This window comes from Corvus kubaryi, unplaced genomic scaffold (assembly GCF_017639235.1).
Source record: "Corvus kubaryi isolate FWS band 111438036 unplaced genomic scaffold, C.kubaryi_AGA036_p1.0 37382, whole genome shotgun sequence".
Classification (NCBI taxonomy): Eukaryota; Metazoa; Chordata; class Aves; order Passeriformes; family Corvidae; genus Corvus; species Corvus kubaryi.
This window is the reverse complement of record NW_024581124.1, coordinates 7,857,305-7,866,077: the sequence shown is the minus strand read 5'-3', so window position 1 is coordinate 7,866,077 and position 8,773 is coordinate 7,857,305. Positions and strand designations below refer to the sequence as shown.

Sequence of the window (8,773 nt, the reverse complement as noted above, 5' to 3'; positions counted from 1 at the left end):
AGCAATACATTTCCAGAAGTGAAAGCTTGAAGATAAAAAAGCTACCACAGCTAGTAAAGCAGCAGCAGCCAAGCCAGCAGGATTAACCATGAGCTGCACAGGGAATTAGTAACACTACAGGCAAGAACCTGTAACAGAAGTTAAAGCAAGGTTATGCGGTGAGAAGAGTCAATGAAACATTAAGTGGGATATTGTCCCTTTACAAACACCAAGTGTACAACATTCCTCATTTTCATCCAGGAGCTTCAAGTCTTAATACACAACTCAGCTTCTGAGTAGCTAAAAAAACCAAAAAGCCCAAACCCACCAAGAATTTCCAACTTGAACTAACTTAAAAATGGCTCCTTTACAGCAATATTGCACAAGTAATAATCGTAGTCCAATTTTTGCTACTGGATAGCAAAAGTTGAATATTCAAGTAATTTATGTACACAAACATGCAAGTTAAAAGGAATAAATGAAATGCTCCACTTTATTAAGAAACCAAAAATACAAAACCGAAGAGTTCAAGGCTTCATGTACTCAAACACTACTGAAAAAAAAAAATCCTAAACTTAAGTTTTGCTGACTAGCAGTACTAATATTGACCAAGATTCATCTCTACAAGGTAGTGTTAAAAGTTGACATTTTCCACCATTTGTGCTGCAATAAGCCAGTTTCAAATTAAGATCTTGGTGCAGTTACAGTAAAGTCTAGATGTTTAAATCACTGTGGCTTTAGTTAATACACCACTGGGTAGGCAAGAGCTTTTTAGCTCAAACCATGCTGTTTTCTAGTTAGTGAACTTGAAGACGCTTAGAATTCGTTTAACCAGCTATAGTTCTACTGCTGTTCCATGCAAAGACACAGCTGAAGTCGCCTAACAGACTTGGATGCCATTTGCTTCTGGCTGCTAAAACACAGAGCTCTGAAGGTAACTGTAGGACACAGTGACAGTGAGGAGTTGAGACTGTATCTAACTGTAGCATCTGCAAGCCGAACTGCAGGCTCTGCTCTCCAGCCACCCTGCTCCACAAACATTCCCATCTGCTGGGAACACTCCTCCTGCCACGCCACGCAAGTGTTCACTGCTGGAGTTCTGCCTGGCAGCTCAGCTTTCCCCAGATGCTTTAGTTCTATGCGCCAACAAAAAAAGGAAAGGTTAACTGTTAGCTCTGGATTAGCAAGAGGAGCATAATATGAGAAGCAGGAAGGAAAACAGAATGAGAAATGCAGTAGTAGACAATCAAGTATTACCCTCGAATGAAGAACAGAAGACACTTTGAACAGTTTTCCTAACAATGCATGAAAGTTCACTTGCTTAGAGATACTTGAAATACAACTTTATTACCTAAACAAAAGAATGGGAATGACAGAAACAAGATTTTCCACTTAACACTCTGATGTGACTGCAGCAGTCTTATATTTGAAACTCAAAAGGGGAAGTAATTGCAGTCCAAAAAACAGCTAAATATGCAGGTCCAAAATATGAAGGTTTTTGTTTTGGTTTTTTTTTTTTCCATTTTGTTTTGTTTGTTTTTTTTTTTTAAACTGCCACATTCACTCCGAAGCCCATTCATCTCTTTCAGCATCCCAAAGATTAAGCACATGTTCTGCTCAGCTAGATAATAAAGTGGCAAACACGCTGCACCACTGACATCACAGGACAGTTGCCTATAAAACTAGACTTCTGACGCTGGGCTCCAGCTTCATCCCTCACAGGTCATCATCTTCATCTGGCAGTGCAGTGGTCTGAGCAATCTGGAACAAAGGAATTTACACTTAGGAACTGTTCTTCAGCTACTTGTGCCAGGAGTCTGACACCAGTTACCAGGAAGTTGTCTGCCCTCTGTGCCCTCTGCCACTGACCTGTAAGTCCTGCTCATACTGTGCTGCCAGTGCTGGGTCCATAACAACTTCAGGAGGTGCGAGCGCAGGCATGGCAACAAACTCCAAGTTAGGATCTCCAATTAGCTTTCTAGCAAGCCACAGGAAAGGCTTCTCAAAGTTGTAGTTACTCTTAGCTGAAATGTCGTAATACTGAAAAAGGTACATATTAGACATTCTTTTTAAAACCCTTTAATATTTAGGACATACCAAGACTAATACACGATCAACTCTTTTACCTTACTTTTTTTTGGACTGCATGGCTTTTGTTTGCATTTTCATAAGCAGTTACGATTTAAGTGTCTAGAAACAAACAGTTTCAGGCAGAAACTATGAACTGAAAGGCATCAATCATCAAGGATGAAACTTTCGTGAGGCAATAGTGCATCTACCTTTCTCCTGTGACATGATCTACTGCAGTCTCAATCCTGTCATCAGATGAGATTCTGAGCAGTTAAAGCCAAATGCACAGAAGCTCTTTAAGAACTTATCACAGCTTCTGCTCCAAGCCAGTGATGATCATCCTTAACATCATCACTTCCCCCTCCCCTGAATTTTGGCTGGAAAAGCCAACAGCTGTGAAGCTGCCTATAATGACAGAGGCAGAGCACAATTACTGTCCAAAACACAACTCCACTCAACAGACCCCACCAACTGGATTCCTACTGACTTACCTGGAGATTCTTCTTCCTATGGAAGACAATGGATTTTGCCTTGACTTTTCTGTCCTTAATATCCACTTTGTTGCCACACAACACTATGGGGATATTTTCACATACTCGTACCAGATCTCTATGCCAATTAGGTACATTCTTGTAAGTAACTCTTGATGTTACATCAAACATTATGATGGCACACTGAGCTGCAAGAGAAGGGAAGTCAAGTTACACCAGGAGTAACCACCTGCTTACAAGACAGGATAGAGAAGAGGAACCCAGAGATATCCCACATTAGGGTTAAGCATCTGCATTAACTTTGCCCTTTCAGCATCACAGTTCTGACAGCTCCTGTTCTGTTAACAAGTTCAATGCACAAGTCCACAGAACCTGGCCCATGACTGGGTCACCTCACATCTGTGCTGCCTCATCTCAGACCAGCTGGTTTTACCAATTCAGCTGTATCACTGAGGAACATGGTGTTACATCCTATGAGAATATACAGGATTATAGAAGCCAACTTGCATTTGCCCAAATATTTGACAGAAATCAGTTAACACCAGTTTAACTCATATCACGCTAATGAGGCTTTGAGGATCACATCTCAGGACGCCCTTGTCCAGAGCAGTTTCTCAAAGAACCCAATAATACTTTACAAAAATAAGATATAATAAAGATATGCGGGTGAGTGAAGTAACACAGGACACCTCTTCGCCAAGCAGCAGTAAGGAACTCTATCTGCACTTTTTCAGAAAGACAAGTAGACTCTGGCATGGAGATGTCCAACTTCCTCACTGCATCAAAAATCTTAAAAGAGTGTCTTCCAAGCCCTTGGCCTGAGCACAGCAACACAGACAAAAATCTGCACTTACTGAAGCACACACATTCTGCCCCCCCACCCTTAGCCACCAAATTTCACCAGCAGTATCTGGTCATTAAAGGTGCACCACTTTCACTAATACCAAAGCCCACAGTAACCCACTGAAACACAATCTTGGCATGTTCCCATATTAGCACAAGTTGTCTAGCAAAGGACACTATCCTACCTACATGAAGAGTTTGAAGGCTTCTAAGCCAGCTCATCAGTGCAGCCACACTTACAGCTTCCAGTGTGGCCAACGAGAGCAGAATAAAGGACTGAAGTTGAAGAGCCACAGAACTGTTCCCCGCCCCCAACATCTTACCTTGGATGTAATACCCATCACGCAGGCCACCAAACTTCTCCTGGCCAGCTGTGTCCCATACATTAAATTTAATAGGGCCTCTGTTAGTATGGAACACCAGAGGATGAACTTCAACACCCAGTGTTGCTGCAGAAATAACAAAAAGCAATGCATTTAGCAAGTCATGGATTGCACATCCATTTGTAAGGTATTGGAGCTCAAATGCTTTTTCAGACATACCTACATACTTCTTTTCAAATTCACCAGTCAAGTGACGCTTTACAAATGTTGTTTTGCCAGTGCCACCATCACCAACCAGAACAAGCTGTGGACAGACAAAGGAAAAGAGTCAGAGAAATGCATCTTTAGGTATTTATCAGCTATTCTAGCGCAGATACTATTTATTACTACAAACAGCTTAGCTCCTACAAGGTGCTGTAAACAAAAGACAGAACTCCCCATGAAGCAACTCCCTGTGCTAGGAACCAATTTGTTAAGCCCATCATGCTTTAACTCTGGTTAGTCTTATTCAGTCCTTGTAGGTAAAAATTACAATGCACTGTGAATATGGTTCTACTGAACTACTACAAGAGACTGAATGAAGAATATTTAGGGCTTTCAACCTGAATGTGACCAGATTTGGAGAGGAAATGATTAAAACATCCACTGGAGAAAACCATTGTTATCTTAGAATTAAAAAAGCCCAACAAAACCAAAAACCCACCAACATTTGCACCATGAACTGGGATACGCTAGCCAAGCATTGCAGGAAACCCAAGTAACAAACATCAAGAAGCAGTCTTCAGGACTTCTGGCTGTTAAGATAACAAAAAAAACACCACCAACCCACCAGCCACACAAAGCACCAGAAAATTCTCTTCTGAAACATTTCAACAATTAGCACATAACAGAAAGCAGGCTATTCTAATTCACTCTCAGCACTTTTTACAGTGAACTTCAGTTCTCAAATTTAAAAATCATTCTGTAGGAAAAGATCCACTAACATTTATTACACTAAACTACAAATAAAACAGATTAACAGAGTTTAACAGACTCTTTTTGTGCAAGCTGTATGCAATACTACAATAAATTGCCCCATTAAGGAAAGACCAGCACGCCAAAACCAAACCCACCATCCACGTCGGCACTCGGGAGTCTCTCCTACTACTTTTCCAGTGAAGGGGAAAAAAAAAAAAATCCCAAACCCAACCTGCGAACCACTCCCTTACCTTAAACTGCACTTGGGGCTCTCCTTGGGCGGCCATGCTGGGTCTGCGGGGGAAATGGCAGCGTGTGAGGAGCGCGGGGAGCGGCCGCGGCCCCGCCGGAAGGGGCCGTTTCCCCTCGCGGGCGCGCTCCGCTCCGCGTGCTCCGGCCCAGCCGCGTGCGGCGGCACAGCGCGCGCTAATGGCGGCGGCGGCGGCGCCTCCGCCCGCCCCCGGCCCCCCGCGCCTTTCGGGCTCCGCCGCGGCAAGGCCGAGCCGCGGCCTCCGTCGGGCGACTGAGCCACGGCCGACCCCGGCTCCTCACGCTGCGGAGAGTCCTCCCGGCCCACCCAGAACCGGCATCCCGCCGCTCAATGGGAGCTGCTGCCCGATCGGGAGAGGCCGCGGCGAGTCCTGCGGGACTCCCGAGCGGGGCCCGCCCCGGCCGGGCCTCCCCCACGCACCGGGCCGGGCGCGCTCCCCGCCATGAGCCACCATGACTGAGCAGCGCCGCCTCCCCCCACCGGCTCGGGCCGCGGGAACCCCGCTCGCTACCCCTCACATCCCACCCGCCCTTCCATCGCGGACGGAGCCGTGCACGGCCCCAGCCCTTCCACCGCCCCGCTCCCGGGGGCGAAAAACCGCCACGCGCCTCGGGTCCCGCAGCCGCAACCCTCCCTCAGGCGCAGCCTCCCCGCCACCCAGCCCATCCCATCCCAGCCGCGAGCTAACGGTGACCGCCACCCCCGCCGGTGGCGCTTTTCAGAGCGGCCACGCGTGCCCCGATCGCGACGGGGGCGCGGAGCAGCAGAGCCCCGGGCCGGTACCTCTCCCGAGGCGTCTCCCCGCGTCGCTCGCTCCGTACCCGGCTCAGGGAAAATGGCGGAAGCGCCGTTCAAATACCCGGACAGCGACGCCGCGCGGCCGCGGGCGGGGGCGGGGCCGCGCGTCACGTGGTGCAAGCGCGCGGGAGGCCGGCGGGAGGCGGGGAAGGGCCCCCCCCGCTGCCGGCCCTGAGGGAGCGCGGCGGGCGCGGAGCGGGCGGCACCGGGCTGGGCTGGGCCGGGCCCTGTGAGCCCGTCCGGCACGACCGCCCGCCCAGCACGGCCACCGACGCCACGAAACCGCATCACCCAGCGCCACATCCTCGTAAACAGTTCAGGGATAGTGAGTCCATCGCCTCGCTGGCATCCTGACCACCTGAACGGCGAAAACGTTTTGTCAGGTATCTGGCTCTCTCCTTGAAGCCCTTCCCTCGGCGAAAAGGACAGGCCCCACCTCACTACGTCCTTCTGTCAGGGAGCTGTGGGGAGCATGAGGTGCCCCCTGAGCCTCCTTGAGACTCAGTGCTCTCAGTTCCCTCAGTCTCTCCTTGTAGGACGCGTTTTCCACACCTTTCATGGCCTCGTTGGCCTTTGCTGGACACGCTCCAGCACCTCCACGGCCCTTCTACAGTGAGGGGCCCAGAACCGAACGCAGCCCTCGGGCACGTCTCTCGAGGTGGCACATGGTCACCGAACGGGCCGGGCAGCTCCGCCCGGGATGCAGGCCGGGTGACAAGGAGCAGCTCCTCGGTGGGGTGGGCAGGAGCGGTCACTCTCGAGGTGTCCTGGTGTGGGTGACACAGCCCCTGTGCCAGGCTGAGCTGCTCAGGGAAGCCGGCAGCCTCCCTGTTGCATCACTAAAATCGCATGAGATGCTGTTTCAGTCAGCTGATGATGCTCTCGCCACAGACAAAGTGAAAAAACGGCACGTAGTTACTTGGAAAAAGTGTTCAACTGCCTCGAGCGTGATTGAATAAAGAGGTTTTTACCAGCAGGACGGTTTAATTGAACAACTTTCAGGTAAAATGGGCTGTGGTCAAAGGGGCTTTCCTTAAATGTGCCTCATGACCATGATTTTCCATTCTTCATACACACTGACCCACATTCACTAGAGAGTGAAGTAACGAAAGCAAAAGTTGTTTTGTAAGCCTTGGATTTAGAATAGTTCTCTAAGATCTCAAAACTCTGTCCAAGCATCAGTGGAAAAAGGTTGTTTGAAAACTGACTTTCAAAGAACGTTAAGAGTTTTGCATATGTCTATAAATACCAAGGTCATGGGTTCACACTGATTTTTAAGGCCTCTGGTATTTTTTTTAATCCAGCACACTTAAATTACTTTTACTATCTTTGTTGCTGCCCCCCTCCCCCCTCCCCCACCAAATCTAGAATAAATAAATGATACGTTTTTTACATATCTCTGAATGAATTGACAAGGAAAATATTTCATGGCAGGTGATATATAAAAACATAGTTTATTTCTTGTTAATTTCCTACTGACGTAGACAAAAAACATACACAAAGTTTTACAAGAGCGACTGTAATTTTTGCATATTTGATAGTGTAATGCCAATCCAAGTATTGCGTAAGATTTTCTTGGAAAAATCACTGGCATGTTGAATTTGCCTTCCCTTTTTGGGATGAGTTGGGTTTGTGTGGTTTTTAGCATTTTTGCTGAGTGCCTCTAGGTGTCAGGATTATTTTTTCAGAATACGCAACTCGTCTAAAATTTTTCTCAGCACAATGCCGTCCTGATAAAACCCTTGTGAATTCCACCTCTCCTTTTGACAAATAGGAATGCCTTTATAAATAGGAGCCCATAAAACCACATCAGTGGAGTTTGGCAGTTTTCAAGAATATAAACACGGGGGGAAAAGCAATATGTAACTGTGTATGTAATACTCACTGTGCTTTAGTAATTTCTTAATATTGTAACAAATTTATTAGTAAACTATGTTTTCCCTGCAAGCCATCTAACACTTCACTTTGGAATAATTTAAAATTCCATTACCATAGCATTTGAGCTCCTGACAAACGCTTATTTCATCGTTACAAAGATAAATTACTGTGGAAACTAGTTTTTATCATCTGTTTTATCACCACGTATGTGTTCAGCTCAGAGGATGCACAAAACATCTGCTCCAGATAACCCCATTCAGCAAAAGCAGCAAAACACTTCAGCAGCATTAGATCACTGCCAGAAAGATTAGAGTGCATGATTTCCATAGGTAATCACCAGAATAATTACTTTTAAAAGGCCTTTACATTTCCTGTATGTTAACTCGGGTCAACTGTGAACAAACTTGGCGACTCTCTGACACAGGTAAACATACAAAATAAAAGGCAGCAGGTACAAAGTGTTTGGAGATGCAGATGAGTGGTACAAAGAGTACTGGGGATAGACAGCCACACATCTGGACAGCACACTTGAACCCCACCCGGGACAGCATCCCACTGGGCCCTCTGCCACTGATTATGACCCTCTGGGATCTGCTGTTAAGCCAGTCCTCAATCCACCTCACTGTTCCCGCACCCAGCCCACACTGCCTCAGTTTGCCTATGATCGAACTGCATCAATTAAAGGTAATTAATTGACTCTAGTCTGAATCAGTACTTTTTAACAAGCACCCAAGAACACAAACCCACGGGAGATTTTCCTATGCCTTCCATAGTCTGTACACGCTCTCTCTCCTACAAACTCTCAGGCCTTTAAGACTAAGCTGTACCACTAAAAAATAACCAGATCACACCTTTTTACAACTCTTTCTCTCATTATAATCTCCCACAATCGCGTTATAAGTCCTCGTGGGGATCCCTCGTGGGATGGGAATTCCCTGGTACGCCCCTGCAGTACCGCTCAGACACCTGAAGTCTCCCGCACCGAGGATTTCTCTCTGCGGTCGCGCCCCTCGCACGCATTCACAGAGTCCCAGGGAGCAGCGCGGGGTGGCAGAGGGACCTCTGGAGACCGTGCGCTCCAACGGCCCCGCCAAGGCACGGTCACCTGCGCCAGGCGGGGTCTGGATGTGTCCAGTGCCACACCGGCCGTGCCCCAGCCGCCC

The 8,773-nt window shown here is 47.5% G+C and overlaps 1 protein-coding gene across 1 annotated transcript; it reads right to left on the bottom strand.

Moving 5' to 3' along the window:
• Nucleotides 1–454: 454 nt before the first annotated feature.
• On the bottom strand, nucleotides 455–5,837 carry RAN (RAN, member RAS oncogene family). Its single transcript, XM_042034880.1, has 7 exons — nucleotides 5,718–5,837; nucleotides 4,915–4,957; nucleotides 3,926–4,010; nucleotides 3,707–3,832; nucleotides 2,541–2,728; nucleotides 1,849–2,019; nucleotides 455–1,740 (listed from the first exon to the last, which is right to left on the bottom strand). The coding sequence occupies exons 2-7, from the start codon at nucleotides 4,948–4,950 to the stop codon at nucleotides 1,696–1,698; spliced, it is 651 nt and encodes a 216-aa protein (XP_041890814.1). The 5' UTR covers nucleotides 4,951–4,957; nucleotides 5,718–5,837; the 3' UTR covers nucleotides 455–1,695.
• Between the last annotated feature and the right edge of the window lie 2,936 nt (nucleotides 5,838–8,773).

Bases quoted from the DNA above. Each gene is read 5' to 3' on its own strand.
- RAN (XM_042034880.1), bottom strand. From the start codon at position 4,950: ATGGCCGCCCAAGGAGAGCCCCAAGTGCAGTTTAAG. The intron at 4,011-4,914 runs GTAAGGGAGTGG...GTCTGTCCACAG, and splicing joins AGCCCCAAGTGCAGTTTAAG to CTTGTTCTGGTTGGTGATGG. The intron at 3,833-3,925 runs GTATGTCTGAAA...TTATTTCTGCAG, and splicing joins ATTTGAAAAGAAGTATGTAG to CAACACTGGGTGTTGAAGTT.